At 45.6% G+C, this 22,382-nt stretch overlaps 1 protein-coding gene across 1 annotated transcript in view; it reads left to right on the forward strand.

The window, feature by feature from the left end:
* cps1 (carbamoyl-phosphate synthase 1, mitochondrial) overlaps window positions 1-22,382 on the forward strand; it is a 195,340-nt gene that overhangs the window by 104,985 nt on the left and 67,973 nt on the right. The window contains exons 21-24 of the mRNA XM_043693435.2: window positions 4,646-4,764; window positions 13,542-13,683; window positions 14,484-14,549; window positions 14,636-14,699. Of these exons, the coding sequence (XP_043549370.1) occupies window positions 4,646-4,764; window positions 13,542-13,683; window positions 14,484-14,549; window positions 14,636-14,699 (391 nt within the window). The remainder of the gene's footprint in view (window positions 1-4,645; window positions 4,765-13,541; window positions 13,684-14,483; window positions 14,550-14,635; window positions 14,700-22,382) is intronic.

Consider the following 22,382-nt stretch of genomic DNA (forward strand, 5'->3'; position numbering starts at 1 on the left):
AGCTACAAGTTTGAAACGAGGATGAGGTGGGGGAAGGGGAAATGAGGAAGCTGTTGAAGTCCACATTGATGCCCTGGGGTTGAAGTGTTCCGAGGCGGAAGATGAGGCGTTCTTCCTCCAGGCGTCTGGTGGTGAGGGAGCGGCGGTGAAGGAGGTCCAGGACCTCCATGTCCTCGGCAGAGTGGGAGGGGGAGTTGAAATGTTGGGCCACGGGGCGGTGTGGTTGATTGGTGCGGGTGTCTTGGAGATGTTCTCTAAAGCGCTCTGCTAGGAGGCGCCCAGTCTCCCCAATGTAGAGGAGACCGCATCGGGAGCAACGGATACAAAAGGTGGCGGAAATGACCCACCGACTCCCACAGCTACCTGCATTACACCTCTTCCCACCCTATCTCTTGCAAAAATGCCATCCCGTATTCCCAATTCCTCCGCCTCCACCGTATTTGTTCCCAGGAGGACCAGTTCCACCACAGAACACACCAGATGGCCTCCTTCTTTAGAGACCGCAATTTCCCTTCCCACGTGGTTAAAGATGCCCTCCAACGCATCTTGTACACATCCCGCACCTCCGCCCTCAGACCCCACCCCTCCAACCGTAACAAGGACAGAACGCCCCTGGTGCTCACCTTCCACCCTACAAACCTCCGCATAAACCAAATCATCTGCCGACATTTCCGCCACCTCCAAAAAGACCCCACCGCCAGGGATATATTTCCCTCCCCACCCCTTTCCGCCTTCCTCAAAGACCGTTCCCTCCGTGACTACCTGGTCAGGTCCACGCCCCCTACGACCCACCCTCCCATCCTGGTACTTTCCCCTGCCACTGCAGGAACTGTAAAACCTGTGCCCACACCTCCTCCCTCACCTCTATCCAAGGCCCTAAAGGAGCCTTCCACATCCATCAAAGTTTTACCTGCACATCCACTAATATCATTTATTGTATCCGTTGCTCCCGATGCGGTCTCCTCTGCATTGGGGAGACTGAGCGCCTCCTAGCAGAGCGCTTTAGGGAACATCTCCGAGACACCTGCACCAATCAACCAAACCGCCCCGTGGCCCAACATTTCAACTCCCCCTCCCACTCTGCCGAGGACATGGAGGTCCTGGTCCTCCTTCACCGCCGCTCCCTCACCACCAGATGCCTGGAGGAAGAACGCCTCATCTTCCGCCTCCGAACACTTCAACCCCAGGGCATCAATGTGGACTTCAACAGCTTCCTCATTTCCCCTTCCCCCACCTCATCCTAGTTTCAAACTTGTAGCTCCGCACTGTCCCCTTGACTTGTCCGGACTTGTCCGACCTGCCTAGCTCCTTTTCCACCTATCCACTTCACCCTCTCCTCCCTGTACTATCACCTTCATCTCCTCCCCCACTCACCTATTGTACTCTATGCTACTTTCTCCCCACCCCCACCATCCTCTAGCTTATCTCTCCACGATTCAAGCTCTCTGCCTTTATTCCTGATGTAGGGCTTTTGCCCGAAACGTCGATTTTGCTGCTTGTCGGATGCTGCCTGAACTGCTGTGCTCTTCCAGCACCACTGATCCAGAATCTGGTTTCCAGCATCTGCAGTCATTGTTTTTACCATGAAGTTAGATAGCGAATGGCAAAGCCCTTAAGAGTATTGATAATGCAGAGGGGTCTTGGTGTGCAGGTTCACAGATCGTTGAAGGCAGCAGTGCAAATAGATTAGTGAAAAAGGCCTATGATTGCCTTCATTGGAAGGGACATTGAGGTACACTGCATCTTTATAGGACTTTAGTTAAGCCACTCTTGGATTATTGCATGCAGTTCTGTTTACCATACTACCAGAAGGATGTGGATCGTTTGGAGAGGGTACAGACAAGGTTTATCAAAATGTTAGGAGAAAGTGAGGACTGCAGATACTGGAGATCAGAGTCAAGAGTATGGTGCTGGAAAAGCACAGCAGGTCAGGCAGCATCCGAGGAGCAGGAGAATTGATGTTTCAGATATAAGCCCTTCATCAGGAAGGACTTATGCCTGAAACATCGATTCTCCTGCTCCTTAGATATTATCAAGACGTTGGCTGGTGTGGGTGATTTTAGCAATGTTGTATAAAATCATGAGGGGAATAGATAGAGGAAATAAACAAAGTTTTTTTCCCTGGGGTGGGGGAGCCCAGAACTAGAGGGCATAGGTTTAGGGTGAACACACAACATTACAGTGCTATATCGGCCCATCATCCCTCGATGTTGCGCCAACCTGTGGAATCAATCTGAAGTCTATCTATCCTACGCTCTCCCATTTTCATCCATATATTTATCCAATGATCTTTTAATTGCCCTTTAACATCGGTGAGTCTACTACGGTTGCAGGGAGGGCTGTTCCATGCTCTTACTACTCTGAGTAAAGAAACTACCTCTGACATCTGTCTTATATCTGTCACCCCTCAGTTTAAAGCTATGTCCCCTCATGCTAGCCATCGCCATCCGAGAAAAAAGGCTCTCACTGTCCAACCTTTCTAATCCTTTAATTATCTTATACGTCTCAATTAAATTACCTCTTAACCTTTTTCTCTAACGAAAACAGCTCTCAAGTCCTTCAGCCTTTCCTCACAAGACCTTTCCTCCAACATCCTAGAAAATCTCCTCTGACTCCTTTCCAAAGTTTCCACATCCTTCCTATAATGCGATGACGAGAACTATATGCAATACTCCAAGTGTGGCCGCACCGTAGTTTTGTACAGCTGCAATATGACCTCGTGGCTCCAAAACGCAATCCCTCTACCAATAAAAGCGAACACACCGTATGCCTTCTTAACAACCCTATCAACCTGGGTGGCAACTTTCAGGGAACTATGTACATGGATACTGAGATCTTTCTGCTCATCTACACTGCCAAGAATCTTACCATTAGCCCAGTACTCTTTGTGTTGTTATTTCCAAAGTGAATCACCTCACACTTTTCTGCATTAAGTTCCAGTTGCCACCTCTCAGCCCAGCTCTGCAGCTTATCTATGTCCCTCTGTAACCTGCAACATCCTTCAGCACTATCCACAACTCCACCGACCTTCGTGTCATCTGCAACTTTACTAACTCATCCTTCTACGCCCTCCGCTAGGACATTTATAAATAATGACAAACAGCAGTGGCTCCAAAACAGATCCTTGCAGTACACCACTAGTAACTCAATCTCATGCCTCTGTATTATGTGCAATAGGGTTGAGTGTGTGCTGCTGGAAAAGCACAGCAGGTCAGGCAGCATCCGAGGAGCAGGAAAATCGACATTTCGGCCATAAGCCCTTCATTGCCGAAACATCGATTTTTCCCTCTCGACCCTGATCTCCAGCATCTGCAGTTGTCACTTTCTCCTATGCCCAAAGAACTCAATAAGATTTGTAAGGCATGACCTACCGTTCACAAAACCATGTTGATTATCCCTAATCAACTTATTCCTCTCTGGATGATGATAAATCCTATCTTTTATAACCTTTTCTAAACTTTACACACAACTCAAGTAAGGCTCACTGGTCTATAAATACCCGGGTTGTCTCTAATCCTCTTCTTGAACAAGGGGACAACATTTGCTATCCTCCAGTCTTCAGGCACTATTCCTGTAGACAATGAAGACATAAAGATCAAAGCCAAAAGCTCTGCAATCTCTTCCCTGGCTTCCCAGAGAATCCTAGGATAAATCCCATCTGGCCCAGGGGACTTGTCTATTTTCATACTTTCCAGAATTGCTAACACCACCTCTTTGTGAACCTCAATCCTGTCTAGTCTAATAGCCTGTATCTCAGTGTTCTCTTTGACAATATCATCTTTTTCCAGTGTGAATACTGATGACAAATATTTATTTAGTGCTTCTCCTATCTCCTCTGACTCCACGCACAACTTCATACAGATCATGTCCACTGCTGTGCATTCATCAGTAGTCTTTTGTTACTTCTTCAAAAAACTCATTCAAGTTATTGAGATTCCCAGACACACAGCCATGTTGATTATCCCTAATCAGTCCTTGCCTTTCTAAGTACATGTAACTCCTGTCCCTCTGAGTCCCACTTTCCAACACTGATGCTCACCACCGATGTCAGGGTCACTGGTGTTATAGTTCCCTGGATTTTGCTTACGCCCTTTCTTTAAAAATGGCACCACATTAGCCAACCTGTAGTCTTCTGGAACCTCACCTGTGGTGATTAATGATATAAATATCTCAGCAAACAGACCAGCAGTCACTTCTCTTGCTTCTTGCAGAGTTCTCTTAATGTGTTCATAAAAAGCCTTGGGGTTTTCCTTGATTCCTTTTGCCAAAGATATTCCTTGGCCCTCCTTTGCCTTCCTACTTTCCTTTAAAAGCAACCGCCTACACTCTGTAATTTTGAAGACCCTCTCCTGTTTTTAGTGTTCTGTACCTGACATATGTTTCCTTTTCTTTCTCTTTCTGTATCAAACTCACAATAACCATTGAAGTCCTGTACTTACTGCCCTTGCCATTCACTCTTAAATGAGCATGCTGGTCCTGAATTCTCACTATACTACTTTTAAAATAGTCCCACTTTCCGAATGTAGATTTACCTGCAAGAAGCCTCATTCGGTTCCTTGGGGATAGAGTTGGTTTGTGTGGTATTTTGTGTGTGGACCTCCCAGGAGATTCTCACTAGCTGTTGCTGATACTCTTTTCCCTGCAGGCCTTGCACAGCGGGATCTCAGTGGATGAAATTTATGACCTGACTGCTATTGACAAATGGTTCTTGTACAGACTGAAGCAAATAGTGATGCTGGAGAAAGAGTTAACCAAACACAACAGGTAAATGCCCAGAATGATTGAAACATGCAGCTATGTGCATTGAGCTGTGGAACACACCCAGTCAGAAGGGCCAAGAGAGTGGTGATGTGAAAACTGGTGTGAAAAGTTCAAGGAACGTCTCACAGCTATTCTGAAAGTTGTTTGGGAAACCTCCAAAGACATTGGCATCCTGCTTGCTCACCTTTGAATCTCCGGCAAAACATGGGTGCGCTCATTGTTGTGCACCCCAGTTGCTGTGTTCAGCCATCACCAGCTTTATTCGTTCTGTCCCACACATTAGCGGCTCTGCCTTTGCGTCCTGCTGATCTGGCTTGTTATGAAGCAATCCTGGTAAGTAATTCCATTGAGAATGAAAGACCGTATGAGGAAAGTGTACAATCCCATGTTTCACTGAGGAAGTTAAGGTTGGAACAAGTCAAAAAGACCATAAGATGTAAAGGCAGAATTAGGCCATTTGGCCCATTGAGTCTGGTTCCAACATTCAATCATGGCTGAAATGTTTCTCAGTTCCATTGTCCTGCTTTTGCCCCATAGCCCTTGATTCCCTTAACAATCAAGAACCTATCTATGTCTGTCTTAAATGCACTTGTGACTTAGCTCCCACAGCTTTATGCAGCAGTGAATCACCACTGGCTAATAAGATTTATCCTCTTTTGAGTTCAAAAGAGTCATTCTTTCACTGAGGCTGTCTCTTCAGGTCCTAGTCTCTCCTCTTAGTGGAAACACCATCTCCATGTCCACTCTAACCAGGCCTCTCAGTATTTTGTAAGTTTTAGTCAGATCCTCCTCTTCATCCTTCTAGATTCCATTCAGTTCAGACTCTGCGTGTTCAACTACTCCTCATATTACAAGCACTTCATCCATAGGATCATTCTTGGAAACTTTGTTGGATACCCTCCAACCCTAGAAAATCCTTCCTTAGATACGGGGCCCAAAACTGATCACACTATTCCAAATGCAGTCTGTCCAGAGCATTATACAGCTTTGGTAATACATTTCTGCTTTTCTGTTCCAACCCTCTTGAAATGAATGCAAACATTACATTTCCTTCCTAACCACCAATTGAACCTGCATGTTAACCTCCAGAGTATCCGGAACTAGGACTCCCAAGTCCCTCTGTGCTTCAAATTTTTGAAGCCTTTCCCCTTTTTAGAGTCTATGCCTCGACTTTTCCCACCAAAGTGCATAACCTCACACTTTGCCATATTGGTATTCCAAATGCCACTTCTTTGCCCACTCATCTAGCCAAGTCGCTCTACCCGCTTCCTCCACACTTAGATTAGATTAGATTCCCTTCATTATGGAAACAGGCCCTTCGGCCCAACAAGTCCACACCGACCCTGTGTCCAGTAACCCACCCAGATCCATTACCCTACTTTGGACAATTTAGCACAGCCAATTCACCTAACCTGCATATCTTTGGATTGTGGGAGGAAACCGGAGCACCCAGAGGTGTTTCTTCGCCCGGAGAAAACCCACCCATGTGCAAATTCCACACAGACAGTCGCCTGAGGCAGGAATCAAACCCGGGACCCTGGCGCTGTGAGGCAGCAGTGCTAACCACTGAGCCACTGTGCCACCTTGTCCCTCCACCTCTCTTTGTGTTAGCAACAAACGTAGCAGCAATGCCCTCCGTTCCTTCACCCAGGTCGTTAATGTATAATATGAATAGTTGTGGTCCCAACATGGACATTGGCAACTAGCGACTAATGGAATTTTGCATACTGAAAAAGACCCCCTTTGTCCTCTGCTTTCTGCCAGTCAGCCAATGATCTAACCATGCCAGAACCTTGGCCCTCACACCACGGCACTTATTTTGTTTAGCAGCTTCCTGTGCAGCACCTTGTCAAAGGCCACCTGGAAATCCAAATCTATTGGCCCTCCTTTGTCTAACTTGTGTTAAATGTGTTAGGAATTTGAATGGTAGAGAAAATTAGTAAGGAGGATGCAGGACAACAGAAACTGAGGTTGTTCATGACGTTGGTGAGGCCTCTTCTGGAGTGCACCGTCCAGTTCTGGTTGCCCTGCTGCTATAAGAAGGATATTATCCAGCTGGAGAGGATTCAGAAAGGATTTACCAGAGTATAGACAGGAATGGAAGATTTGAGTTTCTGGAGAGGCTGAATACTCTGGGTCTTTTTTCACTGGAGCATAGGAGGTTGAGGGGTGACCTGAAAGAGTTCTTTTTAAATCATGAAGGGTACAGATAAGGTGAATGGCAGATGTCTTTTCCCTAGGGTGGGGGATTTCAAGCCAAGGGGGCATACGTTTAAGGTGTGAGAATAAAGATTTAAAAAGGGCATGAAGAGCACCTTTTTTGACAGAGTGGTTCGTGTGGGGAATGAACTTCCAGAGGAAGTGGTGGATGCAGGTACAGTTACAATATTTAAAAGACATTTGAATAAGTATATGAATAAGAGAGGTTTGGAGGGATATAGGCCAGGCGCAGGCAGGTGGGGCTAGTTTAGTTTTGATTGGTTGGACCGAAGGGTCTGTTTCCGTGCTGTATGACTCTTTATGATAAAGAAGTGAGTACATAAAGGGATCTTTGCTCCCTTTTGAGGATTAGACAAGAGAATTAATAATGAGAAACAAGGGAATGGCAGAGAATTTACACAAATCATTTGTATCTGTCTACACCGTTGAACCATAGAAATGTTATTGCCCATGCCAAGGCCATTTAGCTTATTGTGATAGTAGTAATCATAGTAACCATCACCAGGGGAGACATGAAGCATCATAAGAAGAATATGAAATCAAGAAGCAGAAAGGAGCGAAGAACTTAAAACAACAGTATAAATAGACAAATTAGTCAGAAAATATGCTGTGCACCCTTTTGGTCTTAAAAGAATTAGCTGCAGACTTTTTTGTTTCATTCAGAGGGTAGAGGGATTTCTGTACCAGAGGACTGCTGGGGCTGGGTCATTAAGTACATTCAAGATTGAGACAGACCGAATTCTAATTACTAAGCGGCTCAAAAGATGATAGGGAAGGCAGGAACATGGAGTTGGATATGATCATATCAGCCAATGGCACAGCAAAACTCATTGGCCAAATGGCCTCCTCCTTCCCCTACATCTTATGGTTTTATGATGGGTTGGTCTTAATTTCCCTTCATCCAGGAATGGTCCTGAGGACTAGAAATCACAAAGGTGAGATAAAGAAAGCAAATTGAGTTAGTCCGACCCTGGTCTTGGGAAAATGTCAGAATGCATTTTTAAGGAAGTTGTAGCTTACAACAATCAGGCAGAGTCAGCATGGTTTTGTGAAAAGCAAGTCATCTTAGAAAAATTTATCGGAACTCTTTGAGGGTATAGCAAGGTGGAGTGGATAAAGCAGAGCCAGCAAATGTAGTTAATCTGGGTTTCCATAAGTGGCTCAGTGGTTAGCACTGCTGCCTCACAGCTCCAGGGACCTGAGTTCAATTCCCACCTCAGGCAACTGTCTATGTGGAGTTTGCACATTCTCCCTGTGTTTGCGTGGGTTTCCTCCGGGTGCTCCGGTTTCCTCCCACAGTCCAAAGATGTGCAGGTTAGGTGAATTGGCCATGCTAAATTGCCCGTAGTGTTAGGGGAATGGGTCTGGGTGGATTGCTCTTCGGAGGGTCAGTGTGGACTTGTTGGGCCAGAGGGCCTGTTTCCATACTGTAGGGAATCTGATCTGATCTGATTCCGTCAGGTTGCTGAGGGAAGTAAGAGAGGAAATAGCTGGGACCATAACTGGGGGACTTTAACTTTCCAGATATTGACTGGGAAAGCTAGAGCTCGAGTTCGTTAGATGGGTCGGTGTTTGTCCAATGTGTGCAGGAGGGTTTCCTGACACAATATGTAGACAGGCCAACAAGAGGTGAGGCCATACTGGATTTGGTTCTGGGTAACGAACCAGGCCAGGTGTTAGAATTGGAGGTAGGTGAGCACTTTGGGGACAGTGACCACAATTCGGTGACTTTTACTCTAGTGATGGAGAGGGATAAGTGTGCACTGCAGGGCAAGAGTTATAGCTGGGGGCAGGGAAATTATGATGCGGTGAGGCACGACCTAGGATGCGTGGCTTGGAAAAGTAGGCTTCAAGGCATGGGCACAATTGATATGTGGAGCTTGTTCAAGGAGCAACTATTGAGTGTCCTTGATAAGTATGTACCTGTCAGGCAGGGAGGAAAGGGTCGTGTGAGGGAGCCGTGGTTTAATAAGGAATTGGAATCCCTTGTTAAATGGAAGAGGGCGGCCTATGTAAAGATGAGGCGTGAAGGTTCAATTGGGGCGATTGAGAGTTATAAGGTAGCCAGGAAGGACCTGAAGAGAGAGCTAAGAGCAGCAAGGAAAGGTCCTTAGTTGGTAGGATTAGGGAAAACCCTAAGGCTATCTATAGGTATGTGAGGAATAAAAGAATGACTAGGGTAGGAATAGGTCCAGTCAAGGATAGTAGTGGGAAGTTGTGTGTGGAGGCTGAAGAGACTGGGGAGACACTGAATGAATACTTTTCGTCAGTATTCACTCAGGAACAGGACATTGTTGCCGATGTGAATATTGAGTCACAATAAATTAGAATGGACGACTTTGAGGTATGTAGGGAAGAGGTGTTGTAAATTCTGGAAAGGGTGAAAATAGATAAGTCCCCTGCGCCTGATGGCATTTATCCTAGGATTCTCTGGGAAGCAAAGGAGGAGATTGCAGAGCCATTGGCCTTGATTTTTTATGTCCTCGTTGTCTACAGGAATAGTGCCAGTAGACTGGAGGATAGCAAATGTGGTTCCCTTGTTCAAGAAGGGGAGTAGGGATAACCCTAGTAACTATAGGCCGGTGAGTCTCACTTCTGTTGTGGGCAAAGTCTTAGAGAGAATTGTAAGGGATAGGATTTATGAACATCTGGATAGGAATAATGTGATCAAGGATAGTCAGCATGGTTTTGTGAAGGGCAGGTCGTGCCTCACAAACCTTATTGAATTCTTTGAGAAGGTGACTAAGGAGGTAGATGAGGGTAAAGCGGTAGATGTGGTGTATATGGATTTTAGTAAGGCGTTTGATAAGGTTCCCCATGGTAGGCTACTGCAAAAAATACGGAGGTATGGCATTGAGGGTGAGTTGGAGGTTTGGATTAGGAATTGGCTGGCTGGAAGAAGACAGAGGGTAGTAGTTGATGGTAAAGGTTCATCTTGGAGTGCAGTTACTCGCGGTGTTCCGCAAGGATCTGTTTTGGGACCACTGCTGTTTGTCATTTTTATAAATGACCTGGAGGAGGGGCTAGAAGGTTGGGTGAGCAAGTTTGCGGATGATACGAAAGTCGGTGGAGTTGTTGACAGTGAGGAAGGATGTGTCAGGTTACAGCGGGATATAGATAAGCTGCAGAGCTGGGCAGAAAGGTGGCAAATGGAGTTCAATGTAGGTAAGTGTGAGGTGATTCACTTTGGTAAGAGTAACAAAAAGATGGGATAATGGGCTAATGGTCGGATACTTGGTAGTGTGGATGAGCAGAGGGATCTTGGTGTCCATGTACACAGATCTCTGACAGTTGCCACCCAGGTAAATAGTGCGGTGAAGAAGGCATATGGCGTACTGGCTTTTATTGGTAGAGGAATTGAGTTCCGGAGTCCTGAGGTCATGTTGCGGTTGTATAAGACTCTGGTGCGGCCGCATCTGGAATATTGTGTGCAGTTTTGGTCGCCATACTATAGGAAGGATGTGGAGGCACTGGAACGGGTGCAGAGGAGGTTTACCAGGATGTTGCCTAGTATGGTAGGAAGATCGTATGAGGAAAGGCTGAGGCACTTGGGGCTGTTTTCATTGGAGAAAAGAAGGTTTAGGGGTGACTTGATAGAGGTGTACAAGATAATTAGAGGTTTAGATAGGGTTGACCATGAGAACCTTTTTCCACGTATGGAGTCGGCTATTACGAGGGGGCGTAGCTTTAAATTAAGGGGTGGTAGGTATAGGACAGATGTTAGGGGTAGATTCTTTACTCAGCGAGTCGTGAGTTCATGGAATGTCCTGCCAGTAGCAGTGGTGGACTCGCCCACTTCATGGGCATTTAAATGGGCATTGGATAGGCATATGGAGGATAGTGGGCTAGTGTAGGTTAGGTGGGCTTGGACCGGCGCAACATTGAGGGCCAAAGGGCCTGTACTGCGCTGTATTTTTCTATGTTCTATGGTACAGTTGGTGTCCTTCAATATGGAGGACTACGTTATGCTAGATCAAACACGTTACACTAGAACATGCTAAACCAGGTTGTTAAAGATTCTGTGATAGACTGACATGAGAACGTGTACATCAACACCCGAAGGGGATAGATTAGTCCTTATCTAATGTGGCTATCAATTCGAGCCTGATAGATCTGATTATCGCATATTAGCAGCATTTAATATTAATGAATAGTAAATAGTGTTGCTGTGATGCCCAAGCCTGAACATGGTTCTTGGACTTTGCCTTTTTCCTGACCAGTCTGTCTCAAACCCAAACTCATTGTGTGGCATCAAATCATATGATAGAAGACCTTGTGGCAGGTGGTGAGAGAACTGGTGTGAAGGAGGAAACTTTTCGATCTTATCAGTCCCAAGATACACCTGTGTCCTGTGGTTAAAGGCAGGAGTGACTACTCACCAGCCCTCGTGGGGACCAGTTTTCAAACTGAGGACACCATGCCTTGTTTTGGAGCCTTACTAAATCAGATAATTTAATATAGTTACTCAAGTCTGCTGTCAGCGGTAGCAGATTCTATCCCATCTGTTTCCTCCTGGTCGGACAGGGGAGGTGATGGTATTATCACTGGACTATTAATCCAGAGAACCAGTTGTGGGGACACAGCTTTGAATCCTACCATAGCAGATGGTGGAATCTGAATTAAATAAAAATCTGAAATTACCAGTCTAATGATGACCATTGCTGATTGTCAGAAAAGCCTGTTTGGTTCACTGATATCCATTACGGAAGGAAACCTTACCTGGTCTGGCATACATGTGATTCCAAACCCACAACATGTGACTGACTCTTAACTGTCCTTTGGGCAATTAAGGATGGGCAATAAATGCTTGGCTGAGCCAGTGATACCCTCCTCCCTCGAATGAAAACAACCCCTCCATTCAGATAAATGACAAAACATGGGGGACTGAAAATAGGAAAGCAAGCAGAGAAATGTTGGAAAAACAAAATATTTCCCCATATGCACTGACTAACGAAAAACAGGCAAATCGGATGGAATCAGTTACAGCCAAACAACTTGCTTCCAGTTCAATGAAAAGCCAATGGACTCAAAACGTGGACTCTGCTTTCTTCTCAAAAACAAAGCTTCCATACTGTTTTCTTTAATTCATTCACGGGATGAGGGCGTCACTGTCTAGGCCAGCATTTATTGTCCAGACAGCAGTTAAAAATTGACCAGATTGCTGTGGGTCTGGAGTCACATATAGGCCAGACCAGGTAAGGATGGCAGATTCCTTCCCTAAAGGACACTAGTGAACCAAACAATTGACATTGGATTAATAGTGATCATGAGGCTGCTAATTTCTGGGTTAATTTTATTAATCCTGGGTCCCTTAATATGGGTCTCTGGATTAACAGGCAAGTGATAATACCACCAGGCTGTTGCCTCCTGCTAAGTTTTTCTGGAATTTCTATTTTTGTCTCATTTGTTCCTAGTAATGGGAGGTTCCAGTAGCAGCCCTGCTGAGTGAACAATAACTCACCAAATAATACTGTGTTTGGACTTTATAAAGATGCCCTGGCTCTAGCCTCCTTAGAACCTTGGTCCGAAAGCAGACAGCTGAATTCCAGAGGGAGCCAAATAGAATAGAATCCCTATAATGTGAAAGCAGGCCATTTGGCTCATTGAGTCCACGCCAACCCTCTGAACCTTACTTTATCCGTGTAACCCTGCATTTCCCATGGCTAATCCACCTAGCCTGCACGTTCCTGGACAATATGGGCAATTTAGCTTGACCAATTCACCTAACCTGCACATTTTCAGACTGTGAGGAAACCGGAGCAAACGCACGTAGACATGGGGAGAATGTGCGAACTCCATACAAACTAATCACCTGAGGGTGGAATTGAACCCAGGTCGCCAGCGCTCTGAGGGCAGCAGTGCTAACCACTGAGCCGCATGCTGATAGGAAGGGTAATGAACACAGTCCGATCACACCATTGCAGCCACAGGAAGCTCCAGATGGGCCGGTCTTGATCGCGCCTTGACCTGACCCCCCCCCCCCCCCCCCCCACACACAGGCCCGTGCCAGCCACAGAGCTCATAATGAGCACAGCTCAAACACCATTTATTTTTATTTCGAGATGGTGCAGGGGAGGATGGTGAGTGCACAGTGAGATCTCCCTGCTCTTGAACTGAAATCCTCTCAAAATGAGGACCACCATACCGTTTGTCTTCCTAACTGCTTGCTGCACGTGTGCACTTGCTCTCAGTGACTGGGTTTAAAGGTTACCCAGATCCTATTGTTTTGAGCTTTCAGGCTGATGAGATGGTGCCAGATTATGAGTCAAAGGCTCATCCTGGTGATTATCTGGTCCAGGGTTTAATCCACAAGCAGTCTTGCCTTGCTTACCGATACGCCCATCTAATGCTTTATTACCAGTGCATGACCAGACACAGGAAAAAAGCTTCCAATAAGACGTTCTTGTTGCCATTAAACCTGGGAAACCAGGAATGACCATTTCCTATTGGACTGATACCAAACTGCTTGGCACTCCACCTGGGCGATGTTCCTGTGGGTTGTGAGTCTGTGCTTGAACTCTTCCCTCTAAATGAGCTTTAACAGCTGTGATTTCCTCCAGCGAAACCATCCCTGACGAGTTGCTGTTGAAAGCCAAGCAAGATGGCTTCTCCGACCGGCAGATTGGAAACTGTATCGGCCTGACTGAACTCGATGCAAGGAAGCTGAGGACACAGAAGAACATTAAACCACAGATTAAACAGGTTAGTCACTGTGCTTCAGATGCCTGTAAGGGTGTATTCCCAAGTCATTTCCTGTGCTTCAGTCACCTGTGAATACATTGCAAGGCCAGTCACTGTGTTTCCGTCACCTGTCGGTGTGTACTCAGAGCTCGGCAACTCTGCTTCCATTGTCTGTGAGTGTAAGTGTGCTGGATTGAAATTGCCACTGGATTTGTGCTGCCTTAACAATGACACTGTATGAAGTTTCAAGGAGCTTTTTAATATGAAAAGAGCTGTTTGTCAAGTTATTACTGGAAAGTGAGAGAAGATTTGCCAGAGAGTTAGCACAGGCAGGATGAACTGAATGGCCCCCTTTGCTGTAAAACTCTGAGGTTACCTTTAGGATAGGGACACTGGACGGTGATATCCCCTCCTTGAATCGTGCAGAAACATGAGGACAATTCAGTGCTGGCTGATCCAGGCTCAGGGATATACTAGGCCCAATATCCCTCATTTCACCTGGAGATGGAACCCTCAGCCCAAATAAATCAGCTAAATTCTAATAGTCATCGAGGATTGACTCATAAACCTGGAGAGAGAAAGGTGGGGAAGAGAGTTTTCACAGGTATGTAAGAAAATAGATGGCATTTTTTCACAGACATCAGAGATTACAAAAGCGATGAAAGAGCTGAGGAGGGATAAATGAGGAAAAGTCTGAAGATCGAGTGGCTAGTATGGAATGGGGAACATTATCTTTGAGTACTGGGGACTAAAGGTTTGACCTAAACTCAAGTGAGTTACCTGCTGTGCCATTCACTTGAGTCTGCTCCTTGTCTTTCTAGATTGATACCCTAGCTGCAGAGTACCCAGCAATCACCAATTACCTCTACTCCACGTACCATGGAGAGGTGAGTCTCATTAGTGCAAATCTTTTCTTGAATGGTTTCTATTGTCTGTTTGGATCAAAAATAGATGAAGGGTGTTTCTGTTTCAGGAGCATGACCTGGATTTTAATGACCACGGAATCATGGTGCTGGGATGTGGACCTTATCATATTGGTAAATACTTTAAGATAATGTAGGTTGAATCTTATCAGGGTCTGTCTGATGTGGACTGTGGTGGGATGTGTGGCAGAATCAGACAGGAAGTCCAGCAAGGTGAGTTTCATCATCAAGATCATCTCGCTCTATCTTTTAGATTTACAATGCGCGGCAAGGTGAGATTCTCACAGGCTGTGGCAAGGTGTTGTTTACTGCTTGTTACACTCCCAACTCACCTCGTTACTATTCAGCCTCTTATCTTACCAATCCCTCTCTTGCTCCTCTGTGCTTTGCCTCCTAAGCCAGACTCAGGGTACTGCTCCCTTGTATTGTTGTTTAGCACAAAACCAGGAAGCTTGGCAAGTTAAGAGATTAGCGTTCACTCAGGGTTCCCAGCTTAGCAAGGGTAGGGCAGCCTTCCCAGGGCGGTCAGAGTCCGGATCCCCTCCACATAAAGAGTGAGGAGTTGAATGTCAAGCAGCCTACCATCCATCTTGACCTTCTCAGCGCCACTCGGAACTGGTTTCTTCCAAAAATGAGTGGGAGTCAGGTATTACAAGAGCTAAGAAGTGGATGGTGTAGCTATTACGGTATATGGAGATGGGGTGGTATTCCGAATGAGACAGTAGGCAGCACAGAAGGCATGCAAAGTTGGTGGTGCCAGAGGTTAGGTGGGTGAGAGCGAGCAGGGAAGATATTGCAGGCAATAGTGAGTGGGAGAGCTCAAGACTTGAGGATAGAGTAGCAAGATGGTCTAAGTGTGAGATATTAAAGATATTAAATCTGAAGTGACAATATTTCTGTTGAATAAAGGGAACTATGGAGCTATGAGGGAGGAGCTGGCCAAAGTTCAATGTGCAATATCTTAGCAGGGATGACAGTGTAGGAACAATGGCGGAAATTTCTGTGTATAATGCAGGATCAGTTCATTCCAAAAAGGAAGAAAGATCCTAGGAGGAGGCATGGGTGGCCCTGGCTGACGAGGAAAGTTAAGAAACATATAAAGTTAAAAGAGGAAAAAGTATAACATAGCAATGATAAGTGGGAAAACGGAGGACTGGGAAGCTTTTAAAGAACAACAGAGGATTCCTAAGAAGGAAATATGCAGAGAAAAAATGAGGTACGAAGGTAAACTGGCCAATAATATAAAGGAGGATAGTAAAAGCTATGTGAAAGGCAAAAAAATGGTTAAGACTAAAATTGGGCCCTTGAAGACAGAAACAGGGGAACAAAGAAATGGCAGAAGAATTGAATTGGTACTTCAGATCTGTGTTCAATGGAGAAGACACAAGCAATCTCCCTGAGGTAACAGTGGCTGAAGGACTTGAACTGAAGGGAATTTACATTTGCCAGGAATTGGTGTTGGAGAGACTGTTAGGTCTGAAGGTTGATAAGTCCCTGGGGCCTGATGGGTACTGAAGGAGGTGGCTCGAGAAATCGTGGATGCGTTGGTGATTATTTTCCAGAGTTCGATAGATTCGGGATCAGTTCCTGCGGATTGGAGGGTGGCTGATGTTGTACCACTTTTTAAGAAAGGTGAGAGAGAGAGATAGCAGGAAAAGTATACACCAGTTAGTCTGACCTCAGTGGTGGGAAAGATGCTGGAGTCTATTATAAAGGATGAAATTACGACACATCTGGATAGTAGTAACAGGATAGGTCAGAGTCAGCATGGATTTATGAAGGGGAAATCATGCTTGACTAATCTTCTGGAATTTTTTGAGGATGTAACTCTGAAGATGGAGGAGGGAGATCCAGTACATGTAGTGTACCTGGACTTTCAGAAAGCTTTTGATAAAGTCCCACATAGGAGGTTAGTGAGCAAAATTAGGGCGCATGGTATTGGGGGCAAAGTACTAACTTGGATTGAAAGTTGGTTGGCTGATAGGAAACAAAGAATAGTGATAAACGGCTCCATTTCGGAATGGCAGGCAGTGACCAGTGGGGTACCGCAGGGATCAGTACTGGGACCGCAGCTTTTTACAATATATGTTAATGATATAGAAGATGGTATTAGCAATAACATTAGCAAATTTGCTGATGATACTAAGCTGGGTGATGAGGATGTTAGGAGATTACAGGGTGACATAGAACATAGAACATAGAAGAATACAGCGCAGTACAGGCCCTTCGGCCCTCGATGTTGCGCCGATCCAAGCCCACCTAACCTACACTAGCCCACTATCCTCCATATGCCTATCCAATGCCCGCTTAAATGCCCATAATGAGGGAGAGTCCACCACTGCTACTGGCAGGGCATTCCATGAACTCACGACTCGGTGAGTAAAGAACCTACCCCTAACATCTGTCCTATACCTACCCCCCCTTAATTTAAAGCTATGCCCCCTTGTAATAGCTGACTCCATACGTGGAAAAAGATTCTCACTGTCGACCCTATCTAAACCCCTAATCATCTTGTACACCTCTATCAAGTCACCCCTAAACCTTCTTTTCTCCAATGAAAACAACCCCAAGTGCCTCAGCCTTTCCTCATACGATCTTCCTACCATACCAGGCAACATCCTGGTAAACCTCCTCTGCACCCGTTCCAGTGCCTCCACATCCTTCCTATAATATGGCGACCAAAACTGCACACAATATTCCAGATGCGGCCGCACCAGAGTCTTATACAACTGCAACATGACCTCAGTACTCCGGAACTCAATTCCTCTACCAATAAAAGCCAGTACGCCATATGCCTTCTTCACCGCACTATTTACCTGGGTGGCAACTTTCAAAGATCTGTGTACATGGACACCAAGATCCCTCTGCTCATCCACACTACCAAGTATCCGACCGTTAGCCCAGTTCCCCTTCTTTATATTACTCTTACCAAAGTGAATCACCTCACACTTAGCTACATTGAACTCCATTTGCCACCTTTCTGCCCAGTTCTGCAGCTTATCTATATCCCGCTGTAACCTGCCATATCCTTCCTCACTGTCTACAACTCCTCCGACTTTTGTATCATCCGCAAACTTGCTCACCCAACCTTCTAACCCTTCCTCCAGGTCATTTATAAAAATGACAAACAGCAATGGTCCCAAAACAGATCCTTGCGGAACAAAGATGAACCTTTGCCATCAACTATTACCCTCTGTCTTCTTCCAGCCAGCCAACTCCTAATCCAAACCTCCAACTCACCCTCAATGCCATACCTCCGTATTTTTTGCAGTAGTCTACCATGGGGAACCTTATCAAACGCCTTACTAAAATCCAGATACACCACATCTACCGCTTTACCCTTGTCTACCTCCTTATTCACCTTCTCAAAGAATTCAATAAGGTTTGTGAGGCACGACCTGCCCTTCACAAAACCATCCTTGATCACATTATTCCTATCCAGATGTTCATAAATCCTATCCCTTACAATTCTCTCTAAGATGTTGCCCACAACAGAAGTGAGACTCACCGGCCTATAGTTACTAGGGTTATCCCTACTCCCCTTCTTGAACAAGGGAACCACATTTGCTAGCCTCCAATCTTCTGGCACTACTCCTGTAGACAACGAGGACATAAAAATCAAGGCCAATGGCTCTGCAATCTCCTCCCTTGCTTCCCAGAGAATCCTAGGATAAATGCCATCAGGCCCAGGGGACTTATCTATTTTCACCCTTTCCAGAATTTCCAACATCTCTTCTCTACATACCTCAAAGCCATCCATTCTACTTAATTGTGACTCGGTACTCACATTGACAACAATGTCCTGTTCCTGATTGAATACTGATGAAAAGTATTCATTCAGTGTCTCCCCAATCTCTTCAGCCTCCACACGCAACTTCCCACTACTATCCTTGACTGGACCTGTTCCTACCCTAGTCATTCTTTTATTCCTCACATACCTATAGAAAGCCTTGGGGTTTTCCCTAATCCTACCAACTAAGGACCTTTCCTTGCTGCTCTTAGCTCTCTCTTCAGGTCCTTCCTGGCTACCTTATAACTCTCAATCGCCCCAATTGAACCTTCACGCCTCATCTTTACATAGGCCGCCCTCTTCCATTTAACAAGGGATTCCAATTCCTTATTAAACCACGGCTCCCTCACACGACCCTTTCCTCCCTGCCTGACGGGTACATACTTATCAAGGACACTCAATAGTTGCTCCTTGAACAAGCTCCACATATCAATTACGCCCTTGCCTTGAAGCTTACTTTTCCAAGCCACACATCCTAAGTCATGCCTCACCGCATCATAATTTCCCTGCCCCCAGCTATAACTCTTACCCTGTAGTGCACACTTATCCCTCTCCATCACTAGAGTAAAATAGGTCACAATAGGTGCAGGAGTAGGCCATTCTGCCCTTCAATCCTGCACCACCATTCAATATGATCATAGCTAATCAACCTTAATCAGTATCCTGTTCCTGCCTTATCTCCATAACCCTTGATTCCACTATCCTTGAGAGCTCTATCCAACTCTTTCTTAAATGAATCCAGAGACTGGGCCTCCACTGCCCTCTGGGGCAGAGCATTCTACACACCCACCACTCTCTGGGTGAAGAAGTTTCTCCTAATCTCTGTCCTAAATGGTCTACCCCGTATTTTTAAGCTGTGTCCTCTGGCTCGGGACTCACCCATCAGCGGAAACATGTTTCCTGCCTCTAGAGTGTCCAATCCTTTAATAAGCTTATATGTCTCAATCATATTCCCTCTCAATCTTCTAAGCTCAAGGGTATACAAGCCCAGTCGCTCCAGTCTTTCAGTGTAAGGTAATCCTGCCATTCCAGGAGTTGACCTTGTGAACCTACGCTGCACTCCCTCAATAGCCAGAATGTCTTTCCTCAAATTTGGAGACCAGAACTGCACACAGTACTCCAGGTGTGGTCTCACCAGGGCCCTGTACAGCTGCAGAAGAACCTCTTTGCTTCTATACTCAATCCCTCTTGTTATGAAGGCCAGCATGCTATTAGCCTTCTTCACTACTGCTGTACCTGTATGCTTACCTTCATTGACTGGTGTACAAGAACACCCAGATCTCTCTGTATTGCCCCTTTACCTAAATTGATTCCATTTTGGTAGTAATCTGCCTTTCTGTTCTTGCCAACGAAGTGGATAACCATACACTTATCTACATTAAACTGCATCTGCCATGCATCTGACCACTCACCTAACTTGTCCAGGTCAAAATAGGTGCAGGAGTAGGCCATTCTGCCCTTTAATCCTGCACCACCATTCAATATGATCATAGCTAATCAACCTTAATTAGTATCCTGTTCCTGCCTTATCTCCATAACCCTTGATTCCACAATCCTTGAGAGCTCTATCCAACTCTTTCTTAAATGATTCCAGAGACTGGGCCTCCACTGCCCTCCTATTGTCCACCTATTGTCTATTGTCAAAGACAGTGACTCTGAACCTGGCAGAGTTCAGAAGGTCATTAACTTTCTTTCTACAGATGGCTGACACTACACTGACCTGAGTGGCATCCTTGGACCAGGCTGGCATTGTCTGTGTCATGGTCTCTAATGCTGCTCCTGAGGGATGGGGGGTGGAGGGGGTGGTGGTGGCAAGTGCTGCTTCTGCAGCATCCCATACAGTAGGACTTCCACAATCGTACCCACAAAACGGGCACTGATCTTACCCCATGCACCACATCTGGGGCAAATCTTAGGAATTTTGCAGTACAGCTCCAGGCTGACAGTACTTGGCCAGGTGCACAAAGGGCTTTTCAAGATGGCGGCAGCAGCAGGGATTGTGGTCCTTTGGCTGATAGCCGCTGAGTGGCAGGTTGATCTGGGAATGGTGTATTGTAAGATTGGGCTAGAATCTAATGCGAGGGTCTCTATGGGAATGGGAATGTAGTTTGGTAATGTATAATGAGAAAACTTACAAAGGCTTTGCAGTGGAAATCCCACCAAAAATCTCTGACCAGGATTTAACAAGGGAAGTAGATTGCATAGTGCAGTCTGTGTCCATCTTTCCTCCCCCATCTGCATTGCAAAATGTAGCAATCATGTTTCTGCTCTAGCCAGAGCACTGAAACAGCCCTTCGCAAAGTCACAAAGGCCTGTGACAGCCTGCACTTTCCCTCCCTCTCCGTCATCCACTGCAGTCTCGGAACACACATCAGCATTGGGTTTTAAAGTCCTCATTTACCAACATCTCCGACATGTGCCAAAACTGGGAGAACTGTCTCCTCAAGGACATTGGTGAACAGCTGCAGGCCATTTTGAAGGGGGAGGACAGACAGAGAGCAAGGTACATATTGGTGCCAACAACATAGATAGTAAAAGGAGTGAGTCCCGAAAGCAAAACTTAGCAAATTAAAATGTACGTTATAGAACAGGACCCATAATCTCCAGATTATTTCCAGTGCTGCATGTGAGTGTGTGCAGGAATAGGTGATTAGTCTGTATGCATGCAGGGCTGGAGAGATGCTCGTGGAGAAAGGACTTTAGATTTCTTGGATATTGCGACTGTTTTTGAGAGCGGTGGAACCTGTACAAATTAGTTAGGTTCTTTTAACTAATTTGGGGTGGTGGTGGTATAATTGAAGACTGATTTTAATAAGTTCAAGTATTATTTGGCCAAAGTGGACTGGGAGCAGATACTTTCGAGTAGATCTGTCTCCGAACAGTGGGGTGCATTCAAGGAGGAAATATGGAGAGGAGAGGGCCAGCTTGATCCCATGAAGAAAAAGCATGGGGTCATCAAATCCTGTTGACAGATATACAGCAATGGATTAAGAGAAAGTGGAGGCTTTTGGTGAAAAAAAACATGAGGGCTCAAAGCAGCAGAAGCCCTAGAAGAGCATAGAATGTATAAGAGGGATCTTAAAAGTGCAATTAGGAAAGCTAAATGGGGTTATGAAAGGATACTATCAAGTAAAATAAACAAAAGTTCTTTTATCAGTACATTAAGGGTAAAAGAAGAGAGTAGAGCCTATTAAGAGCCACAATGGTAATTTGTACGTGGTGCTAGAGGATATAGGTAGTGTGGGGGTGGGGTTTCAATGTCCACCAGTAGCTCAGCAGAAGCACTACTCATCGTGCTGGTTGGTCCTGTAGGATAAAACTGTGAGACTGGGTCTGAGGCAGGTAGTGAGGGAGCCAACAAAATGGAAAAACCCAATTGACCTCTTCCTCAACAATCTGCCTGTTGCACATGCATCTGTCCATGACAGTAGTGGTAAGAGTGATTGTCTCCAAAACGATTGTGCGGCGATGTCTCATCTTCACATTAAGACTGTAGTCAATTGTTAAATGAATCAGACTTTGAACAGATCTAGCAACTCAGGACTGGACATCCATGAGGCACTGTGGGCCATTAGCAGCAGCAGAATTGTACTCCAGCGCAACCAGCAACCTCATGGCTTGGCATATCCTCCATTCAACCATTACCATCCTATCAGGTGATCAATCCTGCTTCATTGATAAGTGTAAGAGTGTGCGTCAGGAACAACACCAAGTATACATTAAAAATAAGGTGTCAACCAGGTGAAACTACCAAAGAGAACTACTTACATACCAAACTGCATAAGCAGTAAGTACTGAAGAGACAATGTGATCCCACAATCTACTAGTCAGATCTAAGCTCTGCAGTCCTGCTGCATCCAGTTATGAATGGAGGAGGAGGCTTCATAATTTTCTCTATCTCCAATAATGGGAGAGCCCAGCACATCAGTGCAATGAACAAAACTGAAGCATTTGGCACAGTCTTCAGCCAGAGGTGTCAAGTTGATGATCCACCTTGGCCTCCTTCA

The sequence above is a fragment of the Chiloscyllium plagiosum genome, unplaced genomic scaffold, assembly GCF_037043375.1.
Source record: "Chiloscyllium plagiosum isolate Xiang-an unplaced genomic scaffold, Cpla_swu_hap1 HiC_scaffold_7, whole genome shotgun sequence".
Lineage (NCBI taxonomy): Eukaryota > Metazoa > Chordata > Chondrichthyes > Orectolobiformes > Hemiscylliidae > Chiloscyllium > Chiloscyllium plagiosum.